The sequence below is a fragment of the Bactrocera neohumeralis genome, unplaced genomic scaffold (genome assembly GCF_024586455.1).
Source record: "Bactrocera neohumeralis isolate Rockhampton unplaced genomic scaffold, APGP_CSIRO_Bneo_wtdbg2-racon-allhic-juicebox.fasta_v2 cluster10, whole genome shotgun sequence".
Lineage (NCBI taxonomy): Eukaryota > Metazoa > Arthropoda > Insecta > Diptera > Tephritidae > Bactrocera > Bactrocera neohumeralis.
In genome coordinates this window covers 7,943,672-7,964,596 of record NW_026089623.1, presented here as the reverse complement: position 1 = coordinate 7,964,596, position 20,925 = coordinate 7,943,672, and the positions used below count along the sequence as shown (strand labels likewise).

At 36.5% G+C, this 20,925-nt stretch overlaps 1 protein-coding gene and 1 pseudogene across 1 annotated transcript in view; one reads left to right on the top strand and one right to left on the bottom strand.

Moving 5' to 3' along the window:
- The window catches only part of LOC126765166 (uncharacterized), a 29,216-nt gene extending 8,641 nt beyond the window's left edge, over nucleotides 1-20,575 (bottom strand). Inside the window, exons 1-3 of the mRNA XM_050482746.1 lie at nucleotides 19,839-20,575; nucleotides 19,621-19,740; nucleotides 19,107-19,468 (exon numbers count right to left, since the gene is read on the bottom strand). Of these exons, the coding sequence (XP_050338703.1) occupies nucleotides 19,107-19,468; nucleotides 19,621-19,740; nucleotides 19,839-20,307 (951 nt within the window). The 5' untranslated portion in view covers nucleotides 20,308-20,575. The remainder of the gene's footprint in view (nucleotides 1-19,106; nucleotides 19,469-19,620; nucleotides 19,741-19,838) is intronic.
- On the top strand, nucleotides 4,072-4,274 carry LOC126765625 (small nucleolar RNA U3; annotated as a pseudogene).
- Nucleotides 20,576-20,925: the final 350 nt, after the last annotated feature.

Genomic DNA, 20,925 nt, shown 5'->3' with positions numbered 1-20,925 from the left:
CATTGAGCTGAGAATTATTTCATTCTAATTTTATTTTGATGTTTTCATTGCTTATACTTATACAATTTTTATACTCTCGCAACAAAGTTGCTAAGGAGAGTATTATAGTTTTGTTCACATAACGGTTGTTTGTAAGTCCTAAAACTAAAAGAGTCAGATATAGAGTTATATAAATCAAAGTGATCAGGGTGACGAGTAGAGTTGAAATCCGGATGTCTGTCTGTCCGTCCGTCCGTCCGTGCAAGCTGTAACTTGAGTAAAAATTTAGATATCATGATGAAACTTCGTACACGTATTTCTTGGCTCCATAAGAAGGTTAAGTTCGAAGATGGGCAAAATCGGCCCCCCGCCACGCCCACGAAATGGCGAAAACCGAAAACCTATAAAGTGTCATAACTAAGCCATAAATAAGGATCGCATTAAGGAGGGGCATATTTTGACGTAATTTTTTTGGAAAAGTGGGCGTGACCCCGCACCCTACTAAGTTTTTTGTACATATCTCGGAAACTATTACAGCTATGCAACCAAACTCTATAGAGTCGTTTCCTTCAGGCATTTCCATATACAGTTCAAAAATGGAAGAAATCGGATTATAACTACGCCCACCTCACATACAAAGGTTATGTTGAAAATCACTAAAAGTGCGTTAACCGACTAACAAAAAACGTCAGAAACACTAAATTTTACAGAAGAAATGGCAGAAGGAAGCTGCACCCAGGCTTTTTTTGAAAATTGAAAATGGGTGTGGCGTCGCCCACTTATGGACCAAAAACCATATCTCAGGAACTACTCAACCGATTTCAATGAAATTCGGTATATGTATAATATTTTCTTAACACCCTGATGACATGTACGAAATATGGGTGAAATCGGTTCACAACCACGCCTTTTTCCAATATAACGCTATTTTGAGTTCCATCTGATGCCTTCTCTGTATAATATATACATTAGGAAATGAAAATACAATTCAATACTCAAAGTACACAAATTGATCTAATCTAATTAATTTTACAGCAAAATAATAAAATATGTAAATTATTATCACTTTATCATGCGAGAGTATAAAATATTCGGTGACACCCGAACTTAGCCCTTCCTTACTTGTTCTTCTTGCACTTGTCCAAACGAAAGGAAAGTTCCTATCAATGAACAACCATTTCTCTTGGACCAGAGAACCAGAAGATTTGGTCGCATTGGAAGTGTTGATCTACCTGAAACAAAAAAGATTACAAAGAAAAATTAACGTAAAGAAAAGCTTTCAAAACGTCATTCAACATCAACACTTACCAGAAAAGTATCAGCTAGAACACGTGACCATTCAGATTAGCCAGACTCTCATACAGACGACAATAATGTAGGTGCGTCGCACATGGATTCTTCCAAAAACGATGCTGATGATGAATTTTCTCTTCCATCCTCTAAAACCAAACAATACACACTAGTATTAGAACACACTGCTTTAGCTGCCCAAAGATTTGGAGTAAGTGATAGAGCAGCGGCCTTGATTGTTTCATCTGCTTTTCTGGATGCTAAAAAAGCAGGTTTGATAACAGAGGATCAGGCTAGCTTTGTCACTGACAAATGCGAGATTAGTCGGGCAAAAAAAAGTGTTGGAGTTAAGCTCCAAATACCGAAAGTATTGACTCTGTATATGGGCTGTATTTTGACGGCCGCAAAGACAATACACTTACACAAGTCAGCGAAGGTGAAAAGTACTACCGCGACACTGTCAAAGAGGAACATATTTCTCTTATAGCGGATTCTGGTTGTCATTACTTTGGCCACGTCACCTCTCCTTCCGGGTCAGCTGAGGATGAGACGCAAGCTATATGGCAACATTTACAAGACAATTCAGTTGATGTGGAACATCTAGAAGTTGTCGGTGCTGATGGCACCAACACGAACACAGGTTGGAAAGGTGGAATCATTCGGAAACTAGAAGAAAGAATAGGTAGGCCATTACGGTGGGTTGTTTGTCTTCTACATTTCAACGAACTTCCATTTCGTGCTCTTTTCGAACACATAGATGGTGTCTCAAAGAGTCCAAATACATTCTCTGGCGACATAGGTAAACTGCTCCCTGATTGTGAGAAGTTGCCTGTTGTCAAATTTGAAAGTTTTCCATCCTGCCAATTACCTTCTGAGGTAATTAATCCGACCCAACTTAGCACAGACCAAGCTTATCTCTATAAAATATCAGAAGCTGTTATTTCCGGTCAATGTTCCTCAGATTTAGCGTCGATGCATCCAAGTAACATGTGCAAATCTCGCTGGCTCACCTGTGCAAATAGAAGTCTGAGATTATACATTTCTACTGACAAACCAACAAAGGAAATAAAGATTTTGGTCAAGTACATACTTACAGTTTACCCACCTTTGTGGTTCTTAATAAGATTCAACAGTTCAATCAAAGATGGCTCGCGTCATCTCTATGCTGCAATTCAAAGGTTGAGATACTTACCTGCTAAACCGAACATTTTATACTCTTGGGAGGAACCCGAAGAGCAGCCACCTCCACGCGGTGGGTTCTGGGTGACCAATACAGGTTAGCTGAGAGCTGCAACAATTTTCACCTTGCGCTGTGGCGCGCCGCCTTTTCGCTCATATCTCGGGAACAGTGACAAATATCTTTTGTTTTATACATTTAGCCATGAGATGCGTATTTCAGGCGCTAGGTAGACAATTTCACGATTTTAGGCAAATTTCCGAAATTTCAAGGCCGGAGTTGGGGTTGAAGATGCAATCCGATCTCAAAACAAAAAGTTGCATTGGAATCAGGAAGTACTAAGGCAACTTTTCCGCACTATTAGAAATCCCGAATCGAAAAAAGTCCGGAATCGACCCACGCTAATGTGCACTTCTATGTGGTGCGTACCGTTGCCAAGCAGTTCAGGCAGTGCCCGTGAGCTTGAGCAACCTTCTGCCGTTGCAGGGGCTGCATGCTGCGGAAAATGCTACAATGTTGTAGCCGGTGTGGGCGCCGACATAGGGGACTTCGGCTGCGTTGAGGTTCTGCTACGGGTGTTGAGGACGGTGGTAGTGGTCGCGTGTCACTACGAGGAGCGGTAGCAGTGGCGGTTGCCGCTGGAGTTCGATGCGCTGGAGTTGCCACAGGACGCGGCACGGTTATGGTTGACCTTACCGTTGGCGTTGGCACAGTTGGCATATCCACATCCATGGTAATCTGTGTGGGAGGAGGAATGTGGTTAAAAATGTGTGTCATTAAAGTGTGTGTGGCGATCGTGCCACGTTATGTGGCATGAAAGGGTCGTCACGCAGATCGACCATTGCGTTAGGTTCCGAATTTGTTTAAGCGAGTTTTTTATTTCCGGGCTTATTACGCTCGGTTTTCGGTTATTTTATTTGCGTTACGGTAGTATCGGCGGTTTTTTCGTTATTTGCGGTTTCGTCAATGTGTGGAAGAAAACATAGTTTCACGAGCGGTCTTGTTAATATGCCGCTTTGAGTGCGGAGATCAACGACTTGTACATGACCGTCGGAACCGTAGTGTAGTTTTGAAGTTATACTTCTTATACGAGTTCGGAAAAGGTTGCGATAGATTCAGGTTGCGCAACCTTGCTCAATATGAATCTACGCAACCTTGTCTGCGAAGATGTTCGAGCAGCAAGCGAAGCGGTGAAAATCGGCGATCGCTTTTTCGTTTCTTTCGGCACAGCTCGGCTTTTCTACCAACAGCACAATGTTGACATGCGTATGCTGTTGTTGTTTTTGTAGAATAATGTTTCAATTTTTGGTTGGTGACATATTCAATTTAAAATAAATTCTGTTGGGATTCGAACCTACGTGCTCGTCGTCACTTTTGAAGCGCTTACCACCAACACCACCATTGACACTTGAATTGCGTTGTCCTAATTATGGTTTGGTTATGCATAAAAGAAATATACAATGGATCGCCGATTGTTACCTCTTTCCTTGCTGCTGCTGCGCATATGTATGTTTGTATGCTTGTTCATTATTGAAGTTATACTCCTTTTTCTTTCATTTCTGCGAATTCTCAACTATTTTATGTGCCCTTTTATTGAAATACCCTGCGTTGGCCGTTGAAAAATTAAGGCAATACTTTACAGGATTATTTCTGTAGTTAGTCTTCATTTACATTTTTTGGAAATCGACCCGCGATGACGAGGTATATCGTTTTATCTGACAGCGTGAGGTTTAAGAAGTTCATTTCTAATTTTGTCTTGTGGAATATTAGAAATGATGTTTCTTCGAAAATCGTTCGCTTACAACGGATAACACGACTTCTGAGTGGTGATTTTAATGAATGAATTCCTTTTGGTTGAAATGCTCTGCGTTGGCCGTTGAAAAGTTAAGACTACACTTCTCAGGATCATTCATTTCTTCAGAGAAATTAATGACCTTTAGAAATATGCATATTTGCATTATTTCGTTGTCATTTCCATATTCGTAGCAATAGAATTTCTATGGCATAAGTAAAGTAATGGCCGCCGATTGTCACCCCTTGCCGCTGTAGCAGCTTCGCCTGCAAACATGCGTAAATATGTAAGTATGTATGTATACGTATGATCGTGAATACATATCGACGCAGATTTTTGCGAGAAGCACCAGAAAGTTGTGCAATTTATGATTTTTAGCTTTTGCCATCGTCGCGAAAAGACGACTTGTTGGCAAAAGCATGCTCGGGGAGATAATAAATTATAATAAATTTATAAAATGTGAATTTAAGTTTTCTAGATTTCTTTCATACAAAATGATATGCATTTCTTGGAATATCACTAAGAAGTATAACTTCATCCGCGCGTAGGGACTCCACGCACCTTTTTTTTCTATGCGGCCAAGCCGCCATTCGGTGAGGTGTAGACAGTCATCATGGATGATGACACAATCTCCAATCTTTGGCGCCTTTTCTTGACTTTACCACCTGTACCTCTTATGAAGGTCCTTTATATATTCTTCCTTCCATCGGCGGCTGAAATCGTGATGGAGAATTTTTATTTTCTCCCATTGATTTAATAAGGATAGCGACCCCACGCCTGGCTCAGGTGCGGCCAGAATGGGCTCTGAAGTCAGAGGGATCTTGTGAGAGGGTTGTGAGTGGCCGTGAATTGAGAACGGCTTTAATTCGCACTAACAGTGTGGTGAACTGTTCATAATTAAACTTGTAGTTTCCAGCTACTTTTTTGAAGTGGGACTTAAAGCTTGCTTGAGTTAGCAAGCCTGCCATTCGCACTAAGCAAACCTTTCGTGTCCAAGAATGGGTTAAGAACCAAGATTGAACTCCTTTTATCAATGGGTTTTGATTCTCTTGATAATGAGATATCGCGGCTGAAGTAGCGCATTTGAGTGGATGCGATTAGTGCGATCTTTGCCTTTTGGAGTTCTAGGTGCGTTAACGTATCGCATTGGTTAGCTTCTGGGTGAATTCCATTAATCTTATTTTTGAGTCGCTCTACGAATTTTAGCATGTAGGCGATAACTCGAAGGGCACGAGGGAACGATGAAAATCGTTCAAGGATGTTATTATCATCCAATGTTGCATGAAAGCAGTCGATTTTTCGACTTTCTGGGGCAATTATAATGCGCATGGGCGATTTTGGGCAAGAATCGGGAGGTTCTGTTAACCATCGGGGGCCATTCCCCCAGAGGGTGGTGGTGGCAAGGTGCAGCGGCTTGCACCCTCTTGTACCTAAATCGGCAGGATTGTCAGCACTGGCTACGTGTCGCCAAGTGGCTGACCCCACTAGGTCAAGTATTTGTGACTTACGTTTAGAAATGTACGTTTTCCATGCGTGTGGTGGTTTTTCCAACCAGGCTAGAACGATTTCAGAATCGGACCAGAGATGGAATCTGTATTTCTTCATCTTTAAGTGGGTCTGCACCATGGTAACCAATTTTGCGAGTAGTAGGGCGCCACAGAGCTCAAGTCGAGGTAGACTTAGCGTTTTTAGAGGAGCCACCTTAGCTTTAGCTACTAATAAGTGGCTTGTGGTTGCGTTATCGCTTTGTGTGCGCACATATAAAGTGGCACAGTATGCCTTCTCAGAGGCGTCACAGAAGCCGTGTAATTCGACTTTGTGTTCGGGGGAATAGTTTATCCACCGTGGGATTTGTATCTGTGAGATATCGTTTAGACTGCTCGCGAACTGTGACCACTTTTCTAAACGAAGTGGTTTTACTTGTTCGTCCCAGTCGGTCCCATCTAGCCATAATTCTTGCATCAAGATTTTCGCTTGTATCATAATTAGCGAAAGCCATCCTGCGGGGTCGAAAAGTTTCGCCACAGAGGATAGAATTTGGCGTTTTGTAATGGCGGATAATGCAGATATTGACTCGGTAGTGTATGAAAACTGGTCAGATATCGCATTCCATTGAATCCCCAGAGTCTTTGTTGTACTTTCCTTTTCGAATTTAAGGAAAATAGTGTCCAACAAGTTTTCTTTCGGTATGTGTTTTACTATATCTGAATGATTTGCAGTAATCATTTTCAGTGGAAACCCTGCGGTTTTAAGGGCTCTTATAACCTGTGATAAGGATTCGTATGCTTGTGGAAGATTGTGACTTTCAGACAAAATGTCGTCTACATACGTTTGCGTTTTTAACACCTGGGTTGCCAGAGGGAATTCTGACTTGGTGTTTTCTGCCAATTCGTGCAGTGTCCGAAAGGCTAAGTATGGGGCACAGTTGACGCCAAAGGTAACTGTTTTTAACTTAAAGTCGCGTAGTGGACTAGTGGGGGATTTTCTGAAAATAATTCTTTGAAAATCTTGATCGTTTCTATGTACGACTATTTGTCTATACATTTTCTCGACGTCCCCGTTGAAGACGTATTTGAAGATACGCCAATTTAAGATAAGCAGCATTAGGTCTGGCTGAAGCGTGGGTCCCGTAAATAAAATGTCATTTTGGAATTTCCTGAACTAGTGGATTTTGACGCATTGAAGACAACTCTTACCTTTGTGGTTTTTTTGTCTGGCTTTACTACTGCATGATGTGGCAAATAAAACGAGTAGTATTTACTTTGTATGATTTTTTCGCCAGAGCTGACTTCCTCCATATGGTCTAAATGGAGGTATTCTTCTACGGCCCTATCATATTCTGGTTTCAGCTCGCCTTTTTTAAGTAGGTTTTTTTCCATACTTAAAAATTGTTGGATAGCAGAGGTGCGGGAATGACCTAAGGCGAGTGTGCGGGGAAATTCTGGCTTCAGTGGTAGTCGTACGACGTACCGGCCATCATCTGATCGAGTAGTTGTGGTTTTGTAAAAATTCTCACAGTACCGATTTTCAGGGGTTGTGATTGATACGGGGGGGAGTTCTTCTAACTCCCAAAATTTTCTTATTTGCGAATTGAGGTATTCGTTGGAGATTTCCTCAACTTGAGTTGTCATCGTGGCAACTGGTTCCGCAACTAGTCCAGTTAGGACCCACCCGAAAATGGTATTTTGCGCCAGAAGTGTTTTTGTAATTTCCTCAATACCCTCGAGTATTATCTGTGGTATGTGATCGCTGCCTAATAGAATATCTATTTGAGCGGGAGTGTTGCAGTTGGGGTCTGCTAACTTAAGGTGTGAAACCTTTTGCCAATGCTTGCTATTTATATGATATCTTGGAAGCATGTTTGTTAATTGCGGTAAGACAATAGCTTCTGCTTGTATGCGCTTATCCGTTTTGGGGGAAAAGAGGGTAATGGGGCAGATTTTATTTGAGTTTTGAACAACTCTTCCGCCCATTCCCGTAATTTCAAAATTGGCCAGTTTTGTTGGCAACTGTAGCCTGTTTTGTGCTCGAGACGCTATGAAAGATCGTTGTGATCCTTGGTCTATTAGGGCTCTGAGCTTAAACAGTTCTCCTCGATCTTCGATGGAGACGACTGCTGTGGGTAGTAGTACCCTGCTTTGATTTTCGCTGTGTAGCGTTTGAGTTTTCAACGCCTTTGAGCAGCATGGTGCTTCTTGGCAGTTTTCAGAATTTGTTGTTGCAACTAAACCTGTTGTTCTTTTTATGTTTGCGCTGTTTGGGGGTGAGCTGGAAAAATTGGTAATGTGTAAAATCGAATGATGTCGTTTATGGCAATAAACGCAATTAAATTTGCTTTCACAATCTTTAAGCATGTGTGCATGTGATAAGCAGTTTGTGCAAAGTCTTTTTGACTTTACAAAATTGTTTCGGTCAATTATATTTAATTTCTTAAATTTCTCGCAAGATTTAGGTTTATGTCCCCCTGTGCACAGTTCGCATGACGTTTGTTTGTATTGTTCAGATGTGAACGTTTGCTTTTTGAAGAAGCTTCTATTTGAATTGTTGTTGCTACTGGCTTGGGATCTTTGGAAGCTTCTATTAAGGTCGTGGGAAATACCTTTTGGTTTAATTATCTTTTTATCAACTCTTTCTGCGATTTCATACTGGGTAGTTAGGAAATCTTTCATTTGCTGCCACGTGGGGCATTTTTTCCTTGGTGAGAGAGATTGTTCCCATAGCAATAACGATTTTTCTGATAATGCGGCGGTGCATATATTTATCAGAATAGGGTCCCAATTGTCTGTGGGAATATTTTGTGTCGCTAAAACCGACAAACAGTTGGAAACAGTGGATTGAAGTTTCATATATTCTCCACTTGTTTCCTTTTGAATTTTGGGCAAATTCATTAATATTGTTACTTGCTTATCTAGTTCAGCGAATTAAAAGACAGCGACTACACTGGCTAGGTCATGTTGTCCGGATGGACGAAAACACTCCAGCTCTGAAAGTATTCGACGCAGTACCCGCCGGGGAAGCAGAGGAAGAGGAAGACCTCCACTCCGTTGGAAGGACCAAGTGGAGAAGGACCTGGCTTCGCTTGGAATATCCAATTGGCGCCACGTAGCGAAAAGAAGAAACGACTGGCGCGCTGTTGTTAACTCGGCTATAATCGCGTAAGCGGTGTCTACGCCAATTAAGAAGAAGAAGAAGAAGAAGAGCTTATCTACCAGTATTCGTTCGTTTTCGTACCTTGATCTCAGACCTTCCCAAGCCAAATGGAAATTGTCGTCACTTAATGCGAACTGTTTTACGATGACGCCTGCTTGACCTTTTGTTTTGTATCTGAAATGATACAACTTTTGAGCATTTCATAATTTCGGATGGTTTATGTAAACAGCTGTGAACATGTCCCGGAAGGACGGCCATTGTTCATAACCACCATGGAAAATTTCAGTGTCACAAGCGGGCACCTTGAGGTGGATACCCGAACTTGCCTCTTGATTTTGAATTTGTGGCAGCTCTACTCTCGGTGGTGGAGTGGGTGTGACTGCTTTAATTAATTTTAGCTGATCTGCGATCATAATTTTTGTGTCTTCATACTGGTCTAAGCAGTTTTCAAATTTGGCGTAAGCAGAAGATTTAAAGTTTTCTGGTAGATCTGAATCGTCAGTATCTACAATTGCGCCATATGCAGCCTGGAGACGTGTCCAAAAATTTTCAATTGTTTGGCTTTTTATTTCTAGCGCCGATTCAGAATTGTCTTGATTCGGCGAAGAAGCAAATCGATTGCAATATTTTATGAGACAGTCACTCTCAGAAATGAATTTAGAGTATGATATGTCTTTCCCCCTTTTCTGTTTCGTAGCACCTTGCTTCGAGCGTGTAGCTTCTGCAGGTGTACATGAACTTTTTTCGTCAGAAATCATCTTTGGGAATTTTAGTAACTGACTTGGTTTAGAGTCTTTTGAGTCAGAGCTCATTTAAAAAAATGTGACGAATAGAAAACAGAAATTTTCAATAAAAACTTGATTGGTATTATCAAGTTGTAGATGTAATATCGGGTGATTTTTTAAGAGCTTAATAACTTTTTTTTAAAAAAAAACGCATAAAATTTGCAAAATCTCATCGGTTCTTTATTTGAAACGTTAGATTGGTTCATGACATTTACTTTTTGAAGATAATTTCATTTAAATGTTGACCGCGGCTGCGTCTTAGGTGGTCCATTCGGAAAGTCCAATTTTGGGCAACTTTTTCGAGCATTTCGGCCGGAATAGCCCGAATTTCTTCGGAAATGTTGTCTTCCAAAGCTGGAATAGTTGCTGGCTTATTTCTGTAGACTTTAGACTTGACGTAGCCCCACAAAAAATAGTCTAAAGGCGTTAAATCGCATGATCTTGGTGGCCAACTTACGGGTCCATTTCTTGAGATGAATTGTTCTCCGAAGTTTTCCCTCAAAATGGCCATAGAATCGCGAGCTGTGTGGCATGTAGCGCCATCTTGTTGAAACCACATGAGTCAACATTTAAATGAAATTATCTTCAAAAAGTAAATGTCATGAACCAATCTAACGTTTCAAATAAAGAACCGATGAGATTTTGCAAATTTTATGCGTTTTTTTTTTTTTAAAAAAGTTATCAAGCTCTTAAAAAATCACCCGATATTTCGAAAGGAAGACTCTTTTGTAAGTAAGAGTTTCAGAAAATCGATAAACAGATAAATAAAATTAATGTATATTCTGAAATTATTGAATTGAATTTCACCACAGATTGCGTATATGTACAAGTATGTAGATGTAATATTTCGAAAAGAAGACTCTTTTGTAAGTAAGAGTTTCAAAGAAAATCGATAAAATTTTTTTTTTTATACTGAAATTATTGAATTTAATTTCACCACAGATTTCGTGTATACATAAGTATGTATGTATGTTCAGACGAGGACTCTTTTACGTGAAACAGAGTTTTTAATTAAATTAGCAAACCAAAACGCTTTTAATTGCCGCGTATAATCGGGATTTTGTGCAACCGACAACTCTTTTAAGGTGAATAAGAGTTGTTTTATTTTTGCTTCGAATTATGTAATTCAATAGTATTCAATTTAATTTTATTTAATTATTTGTTATTAATCCGCAAAAACAAATAATTTTTTGTATATATCTGTATATGTACGTGTGTATATATATTTATGTATCTTTTATTTTGTTATGTGCAAATGAGAGCTCGTTTTAGAGATCACTGACCTTTGTACATATGCATGTATGTACATATGTATTACGCTTTATTATGTTCTACACAATCCTGCTTGTTTTTGTTGACCAAAAACCAAGGGGTTTTGTGGGATATGTGCTAATGTGGTCTTTGAATGTATTGAATACGCAATCCTGCTTCTTTTTGTTAATCAAAAACCAAGGGGTATTGCGGAATATATGCCAATGTGGACTTTGAAGTAATATGCGTATTTACATATGTGACGATACACGATTGTACAAATTTTCAATTATATTATTATAATAAATTTTTCGCCGTTTAAAAACGTACAGATGCTGCGATCAGTATTGAATTGTTGACGATTTAATTGAAAAAGAAATTTTTATTTTATTCAAGTTGTACCCGGGGTATAAATTTACCATATGCGTTTCTGCGTGTGTATGTATGTACGTATTTATAATGCAACCGTATAGGTATACTCGTACATATGTAAGTAGGTACGCGTGTACATATGTATGTATGTATGCAAACATTATTGTCAATAGTGACAAAAGAAAATCCCAAAAAGGGTAATAAAAAAACGATTGAAAGACGCATGTCATTCGTGATCGTACTATCGTAAAGGAGGCTCGTACAACAAGAAGGTAAGTGAATGATTTTTTTTAATAATTTGCAAATAATTACTTCATTTGTTTTTATAGCATTGGAATTAGCAGCTGCAGCAATATCATCAGAAGCAGCAAATTTAAATTGTTAAGTAAGTATGTGAGAAAAAGTGTGTGTTGTTTGAAATTGGATTGCGCAGTTCAACATAATACGCAAAAATAATTACATACATATGTACATAAGTATGTATTTTATGCGTTTAAGGCGGCCTGCACAATCCAATATAATATGTGAAAACAAATGTTTGCCTTATATTTTAAATAATCAGATAATATTATTCTTTTATTTCAGATATTATTATGATTTTTATTTAATTATTCTTTCTTTTCAGATTTTATCACTATTTTTATTTAATTAATATTGGCTTTCAGAATAAATTCTATTTGTATTTAATATATTTTATTCTTTCAGATAATATTAATCTTTTTTTTCAGATATTATTATCATTTTATACAATTAATCTTTCTTCAATGTAATTATTATTTATTTTCAGGTATTAATACTCTTTATTTTATTTTCAGGTATTTGTCCTTTATAATATTTTTCCACTCTTTTATTTTCAGGTTTTAATAACCTTTATTTTATTTACAGGAATTTGTGTTTTATAATATTTTTCCACTCTTTTATTTTCAGGTTTTAAAAATTCTTTTCTTTATTTAATCTTTTTTCAGATATTAAATATTTTTTAAATCAAATATATTTTTATTTATATAAATTGTAATAAATTTTTTGTAAACATATAAAAAATAAAATAAAATAAAAATTTTGAAAATTAAAAAGTTTAGTTTGAAATTTTAAAAGTAGGAATCAAAAAATGCAACCCTGCATCAGTTATTTAAAAAGAGAAAATGCAACCCTGCATCAGCCGTCGATTGGGGATATTAGAGCAGGACAGATATACTTTTTTATATGACACTGCTGAATGAGCGCAACAAAGATGTCTGATCACATGTATACGTACGTGAGTAGGTAAAATATCTGCCAGGCTTAAGAAACATTCTATATGTTTACCACCATGTTACCCGCTAATTATCTGGTGTTTTACCCGCTCATGGTTGGCAGGGATGAATTTTATTTACTCATATGTATGTATGGCTGGTTTTAACCAGTGTTTAAAAAACTGCAGTCGAATTAGCAGAAGTCGCGATATTGTTGCTCTTCGCTACTTCAACTGCGAGCGTTATCAAAAAGTATGCAAGTGCTTTTGCTTCTGCTTCTGAAAAAATCAGAAGTCGCATGCTTTGACTGGCGCAAAAATCAAACAGCTACGAAAATCAGAAATCAGCATAAGTCGCCGTTATTCGTTTTTCTGCTTTCTGCTTTGCTGTAGCTTTCGATCGTATACATAAGTTGCCGCAGCAGCTATCGACAATTTTTGACAGTCGTCGGCAGTCACAGTCGCGAAAAGTAATGCTTTCGACTTTTTGCTACTTTTGATTTTTGTCGCTGTTGCTTTCGATCAGCAGCGTAAGTCGAAAAAAGCAAGAAGCGTCCGATTCGTGGAAGTCACCGGCAGTCGCCGTCTTGTTCTTTTTGCTCTTTTGCTTTTACTTGCAATTAGAAGTTCGAGGCATTCGACTTATTGTTGCTTTTGATTTTTGATTTTGACGCTGCTGCTTTCAATTCCTTGACTGTTCATTGTCGTTTTTAAGATTATTTGTATTAAGTCTGCAGCAAGAGAAAGACCTAACCAGCTATGGCACCAAGTGTAGTGTGGAATTATTTTCAGAACAAAGTAGCTGAGGGTCTAGCCATATGCAATATATGCAAAAACTCTCTTAAAAACAATAGAGTGTCTAATTTAAAAACGCATCTTACCAAACAGCACAAAATCGATTTGTGCAATCTTGAAAATGTTGAATCGGTATCAACAACTTCGTCGAATAAAATTACACGGAAAAAGAAAATAAAAATTGAAGTTAACAAAAAACAGTTGTTAAGATCGTACATTGGATTAATAACGGAAAATAGCATTCCTTTTAATGTTTTAAATTCACAAAACATGCGAAATATCGTCGATCCAATTTGTGAAGGTCTTAAAAGTGCAGATGGAAAAAAAATGACATTAAATGCAGCAAACTGCAAAAATACATTAGAAATAGTGGCTGACATAACAAATAAACTTAAAAACATACTATTATCTTTAAAAATTGACAGTGCAACACGAATGTCAAGAAATATTTTCGGAATTAGTGCTCAATATATCTATAAGTGCGGCTAAAATAAAATCTGTTATCTTGGGAATGATTGAGTTGAAAGGACAAGGGTCGAGTGGAGCGAAAAATCTTGCAGCTGAGGTGGTGAAAGTGCTTGATATTTATAGTATTAATTTAAATCAAATCGTCTCCATTACTTCTGACAACGGAGCAAATATGGTTAAAACAACCAATATTTTATCATTTGTTTTCGAGGAATATATTGAAAATGACGACGAAGAGTGCACCAACGAGGAATATCTAAACAAAATTGAATGTGTAGAAACCATACCACATGTATTAATAGGCAATATACAAGTTTGTCGTTGTGCTGCACATACAGCGCAACTGGTTGCTATTGATGTGACTAAGTCATTGGACATATTGAAGTCGTTATTGAATTGCAGAAATTTGACAAAATATATAAAAAAACGTCTAACGGGTATCGTGAAATATTTGAACTGAAAAAATTTAAAATGCCACAACTTGATTGTCCAACCAGATGGGGATCTACCTTTACAATGTTAGAAAACTTGATAGAAGCGAAAGACATTTTAAGCAAAATTGAATCCATTAAAAACAAAACACCGGAAGAAAATTTTGATATAAGTTCATCGTTTTGGGAATTTATTGAGACTTATTGCAAAGTGTTTAGCCCCTTGTAAAAAACAATAAAAAAATTTCAAGAGGAACAATTGCATTACAGTAATCTCTACGCCCAATGGCTTAAGCTGAAAATATCTACAGAGAAAATAGTAAGAGAATCAAGTCAGCAATTAACAAAAACGATTGGAAATCAAATTATAAGTTCTATAGAAAAACGAACCGAAATATTGTTAAAAAACAAATTTTTAATTTCGTGCTTGTTTTTGGATCCCCGGTTTCAGCATATATTGTCCTTGCAACAAAAAAATGATGCAATCATTCATTTGAAATACATTTGGGACAGACTATTTAGTTTTTACCCTACTGGCAATATGTGCACAACTCCGAATTCCTCCAAAACTCAAATGGAAAATTATTTTTTTGATGAAGAAGGAACCAGTACTATGGATGTTTATTCCAAAATTGAAAATCTCCAGCTTCCATATCAAAGGCTTGACACTGACGTATTAACTTACTGGAAGGAAAAGCAGTACACAGATCAGGCGTTATACGCCATAAGTAATGTTTGTTATGCTGTGCCACCAACTCAGGTAAAAATGCGAATGACGTAATTAATTGAAGCATTTTTATTCTTTTGATTATTTTATAACAGGTATCAATCGAACGAGCATTCTCCGCGCTCAGACTGGTGCTTACTGACTACCGCAACCGCTTAAGCCAGGATGTTCTTGAGAACATATTATTGGTCAAACTAAATCCCAGTTTTTTGGACCATGCCATCGACACCTTGCCTCTTTTTGAAGATGAATAATTTAAAATTATAATGTTTTTTTTTTAATATATGTACATACACGTTTAATCATTGAAGTTTTTATAAAAATATACATTTGTATGTACTTCTTTTCTCAGCTGCTTGTTTTACTTATGCTGCTAATTGAAAGCAGCAGCGTCAAAATCAAAAATCAAAAGCAACAATAAGTCGAATGCCTCGAACTTCTAATTGCAAGTAAAAGCAAAAGAGCAAAAAGAACAAGACGGCGACTGCCGGTGACTTCCACGAATCGGACGCTTCTTGCTTTTTTCGACTTACGCTGCTGATCGAAAGCAACAGCGACAAAAATCAAAAGTAGCAAAAAGTCGAAAGCATTACTTTTCGCGACTGTGACTGCCGACGACTGTCAAAAATTGTCGATAGCTGCTGCGGCAACTTATGTATACGATCGAAAGCTACAGCAAAGCAGAAAGCAGAAAAACGAATAACGGCGACTTATGCTGATTTCTGATTTTCGTAGCTGTTTGATTTTTGTCTAGGCTTCGACTGCGACTTCTGATTTTTTCAGAAGCAGTAGCAGAAGCAAAATCATATGAACTGAAACTTGCCGCAGTTTTTTAAACGCTGGTCTTAACATATTCTGTTATTTCCTTTCTTTCGTCTGTTTATTATTCGCCGTCGCTTATTTTAAGAAGTCCTGCTTATACTTGATTAAGTATAAGGGGTACCGCTGGAAATTGGTGCAAGTAAATACTTGAAATATTTTTGTTCTTGAAATTATTTTTGTGTTTTCACACAACTGTAAGCATTTAGCGGCAATTTTTTTTTATTGTACGCATTACCAAACTGTTTTGTTTCTTAGCGGTATTTCGGTTTTTACCGGGAAATAGCCGAATACTAAAACAGTTTGGCAACAGTTTGTTTTTTTTTTTCTAACGGTTGGTTAGAAGCGCAAATTTATATGTATGTTTTAAATTGTTGACCTTTGTTTTGTTTTTTATTAAAAAAACCATACATACATATGTATGTATATAATATAAATAATAGGAACGATACAGCTAACTCACTTGTATTTCCACCAGGAGTTTTGGGGACAATTTGAGTGTATGTATGTACGTAGTCTTGAGTGTGCGCGTTTGGCCTCTTCTCCCAGAGTGTGCGTTTTTGGTGTCTCTTCTCCTAGTCCTTTTGTTGAGGTGAATTTCGATGAGATGGTGATGTTGTTTAAAAAATTTTTTAGTTTTGTATTACTTCGCGCCCGTTTTTTGGTGGTTATTTATGTATGATGTATATTTTTTGTTGTTTGAACCGGTTCGCGCCCGATATGTCATTTATTGCTTTATTTCGCGCCCGCTCTTTTTATTATATGTATGTATGTATATGTATTTTTAGTTTGCACTTTCGTTTTTGGTTTTTTTTTCTTCTTCTGGAAGGCAAATGTTTTGCCTAGTTTCGCACTTATGTGTATGTGTGTATATGTATGTATGTATGTCGCCACTGCACTACACTTTTTTTTCACTGTTTTAACTGCACTTTTGTCCCAGCACAATTTGTTTGTTTTTTTTTTGTGGAATTTTATTAGATTTTTTTTGTTTTTCCAAGTTTGTTCACTTGGCGTATGTTAAAAATATGCACTTATTTGTCACTCAGCACAATTTTTTTTTTTTATTTATTTTTTTTTGTATTTTTCCATAGTGCCTTTCACTATGGTTCGAAGGACCAATGTTTACTTACTTCGATTTAGCCACTCACCTTAGAACTCGGCACTGGTGTACCAGAGAACTACAACGAGTAATAAATTTTTGTTAAAACTTAAGTACTGATCCGTTACTCTGTCTGATTCTGTCAGTTCAGTTCATGTACACGAAGCGCACTGTTGGTCTTCAAATCAGCGATAAAGAAAAACTTTGAATCACTAGCGATCAGCTTCTACTTGATTTGTTTATGAACGTTCGTATCAGCAGAAGATACCCAAAGTGATGCAAACTCATGCTTCAATGATTAAAATGATCGACAGAGTTTGGTTTGTATATCATCCCCTAAACACTGATTTACTAGTGCACTATGCACTATGTTTGTATATACATTAGGGTGTCCGTTATTTACCAAGTTGATTATTTTTGACGAGACGTCCCCTAAAATTTTAGTTTTCCATCTAAAAAAAAATATCAGACCATAAAAAGCCCTTAATTTTCATAATAAACCTTGCCCCAAACACGATACATTTCCCATTGAAATTACATGGGATTTTGCCACTTTTTACAAATATTTTTTTTCACTGGAACTGTCTCGTTTATAGGACTAAAAAAGTCATATTCTTATACAGAATTGAATGCTCTACAAAAAACGTCTGGACAATTTTTCGATATACTCACCACTTTAAAAGTTATTCAAGGTTAAAGTTAACTTTTGGGTAACTTCTGGGTAACTTCTGGGTAATTTCTGGAATTTTCGAACTTTTACGGCAAATTGAATTTTTTTTTGTAAAATTCAATTGCTTATTCTAACAAATATATTATGCTTATAGTTTTAAGATAAAAAATAAGAAAAATTTGCAAATCAAATCAAATTTAAACCATTTGAGTACTCAGATTTCCTTTATTAAACATTCCTTAGTTACATTTGAATACTTTTTTTTATACTCGTATACAACTTGAATTACATATTGTTTTTCTTCTTCACTTCTTGCTAAAATATTAACATATTCTTCGGCTAATTTTACAGCCCTCTCTGCTGAATCATTAACAACTCGCAATTTTTTTACAATTTCCAAGCCTCTCACATATTCTGGATCCTCTAACCACTCAGTACAACTTAATTGCAAAAATCTAGTATCAATATTAAATCTTTCGAAAAATTTTAAAGAATTTGAATTTATAAAATAATCAATAGTTTTATTTGTGAACCATTTAAAATCTTCCACATTAAAGATGAAACGTTTAGGAATCTCAAACTGTTCGCCTTTACTGACTTTTAAAGCCTTAACCATTTTTTTCTTGACGCTGAGAGATATATTTTTATCGAAAAATGATAAGGCCGCTGCTTCAGGACTCAAGTACCATAAATGGTTTCGAAATTTTTGAAGAATGGCATTAGACAAATCTTTATCTATCATTCTATAATTGTAAACAGATTTTATAAATTTAATATCTTGATCTGGTGCAGCTGCAGCTAAAGGAGCAGAGTACCAATAAGGTACGTAAATAAAAACAATAAATAATGAAATCTCGTACAAACTTTTTTCATCTTCAGCGCTTAATTTAATACTGTTCCGAAAGATGTATATTTTTAAACTGTAAATGGCTTTCGCCATCCATCGAGCATGATGAAAAGCCCCCGGTTTGTAAAATTTCGTTTTCTCAACTTCCATAGTGCCTAAAAATATTTTGCTTAATTCTAGTAGTTCTTTGTAGTCATCACGAGGTGAACTAGTTTTAAGCAATTCATCGATTTTCGAACTTGTTTCCGGTATTTTATCTTTTAACATTTTTTTTATTCCGTTTTTTTGTAGAGGTTTATAATCTGTTTTGTCAATAGAATTCCACTGGCTTTGAAAATTCTTAAACAGTGCTACATTAGGTCCGGTTGTACCTGGCATTTTTGTGGAGTAAACACTAGATAACACCAATTCATAGATATGATGCCTACAAGGAAGGTATAATAAGTCAGTCTCCATTTTACTTTCAAGAATCACAGCAGCTCCTTTTCTGAAGCCGAAATTCGAATTCGTGGTATCGCAGCAGAGTGCTTTGACAGCCTTATTCAATCCCCACTCGCAAATCGTGTTATATATTTCCTCAGCTTGTGTAAAACCATGTCCATCTGACAATGCAGGCACTCCGAGCAATTTTTCCTGCCCATTAAAACTAATTATAATAGGAAGTCGTTCAATGCGCTCTGAAGTCATACTATCAGGAATCAATTTTCCATCCCAATGAATCACTCCACTATCAACTACACTTTCACCAAACAAAATTTTAATATTTTCAGCCATTTTTTTTCTAATTTTTGACCGTAACCCATGATAAGAACTTTTATTCAAGATAAGAACATGAGGATTCAATCCTAGAGCTGGTGCCAAAGCTGAAACAAGTCGAACCGATCCTCGATAAGAAATTTTACAGCTGTCAAAGGCAGCAACAACATCATCAGTAAAAATACTGGTAGTTCCTCGGATATTTTTTGGCTTGTAATATCTTCCAGTTCCCTCAAACTCTGACACTAATGTTGACTGTGAGTTGCTCACAGTTTCGCCACTGGATTTCATGAAATCCGGAGTTCCTGACGAGCACAGTGCATCGATATCTAAGCAGAAGTAAAACGATTTTAGTGTCATGGTTTTACATTTTCTGAATACCTTACAATGGCTTTATATTTTGTTAACACTTCAGAATGTTATATTTTAACAAAAATCAAAATGGTGATTTAAAGAGAATGAAATAAAATTTTTAGCTTACCAGATGTCTGATCATTTCCACTTTTTGAAATAGGATCTGTCGTAAAAGTGTCAGCTTGAGTTACAACTTTGTTTTCATCACCAACTTGATTGTTATTTTCAGGTGATAAAAGAACCTCAGCTACAATTATATATTTAATCAAAAATTAATACATTAGAATAAATAATTTTAAAATAGTCAATTAATGAAACTAATTATTTAATTGTGATTCAAATTACCAATTTCATTTGTTGTTTCATTAATTTTTGCGGCTGTGAGATGAAAAATCCGTTGAGATCGTTGATCAATCAAAAATTGTTTCTTTTCCTCACCAATTAATTCAAAAACGTTACCATGAGCTATATCAAATAATTGGTTGAGTGTACTGGAAAAATTTTTCTCTTTGGTTTCTTTAGGTCGGTGGACGTGTTTTTGAGCATTCCTGTACTCTTTATGGAGAGTTTTCAATTTTAATTTACAACGTGAAATAATTTGCGTTGGAATCTCCGCTATATTCCAAATCTCTCTAACTTCACTTATAACACTTACAACGCTGTCATCGATTGATTTTTTGAGATTTCTTGAGTGATGATATAAGAGTTGCAAAACCTGTTTATTCGTTGGTAATTTTTTTTTATTGAGAGAACTCATCCTTTTTCCAATCATAAATAGATTACTCCTCAGATTCATCGATTGATTGTCACTCATTTTTAAAAATAAGTGTAAATTGATAATGGTTAATACACTGCTCAAATTTTTACTTTATTTCGATGGTTAATGTGAATGGAGGTTTTAAGTTTTTATTTATGGAGTACTCTCCAGGTACCATCCAATTCATTTGAAGGACAACTAAGCACAATTCTATGTTTAACTCAATCTTATATAGAAAAATAATATGCAAGCGAACTGGCGAAAATAATAATGTTGTTATTGCATACGGGACAATGGTCTGACCAAAGAACAGTATAATCGTATGATGTGGCAAGCTAAAACGCATCACCTGATAATCGTGCTTCTAGTGGTTTTTGTATACTGCACAATGGTCTGACCCAAACAACGGTAGAAATGCCGAAACGAAAATGAGTCACCTGATCATGGTGATGCCAGATAGGGCAGCGTGTACCTGGATAATGGTGATGCCAAATTGCACAGTATAACTCATATAACTCATATAAATTAAATGAATTTATTATTAATCGTTAACAACATGTGCTTAATTACTCTTCATGTTTCAAAGTTTTTTGCCGAAACATCAAAGAAATTATATTTTTTAGAATAAACAATTGAATTTTACAAAAAAAAATTCAATTTGCCGTAAAAGTTCGA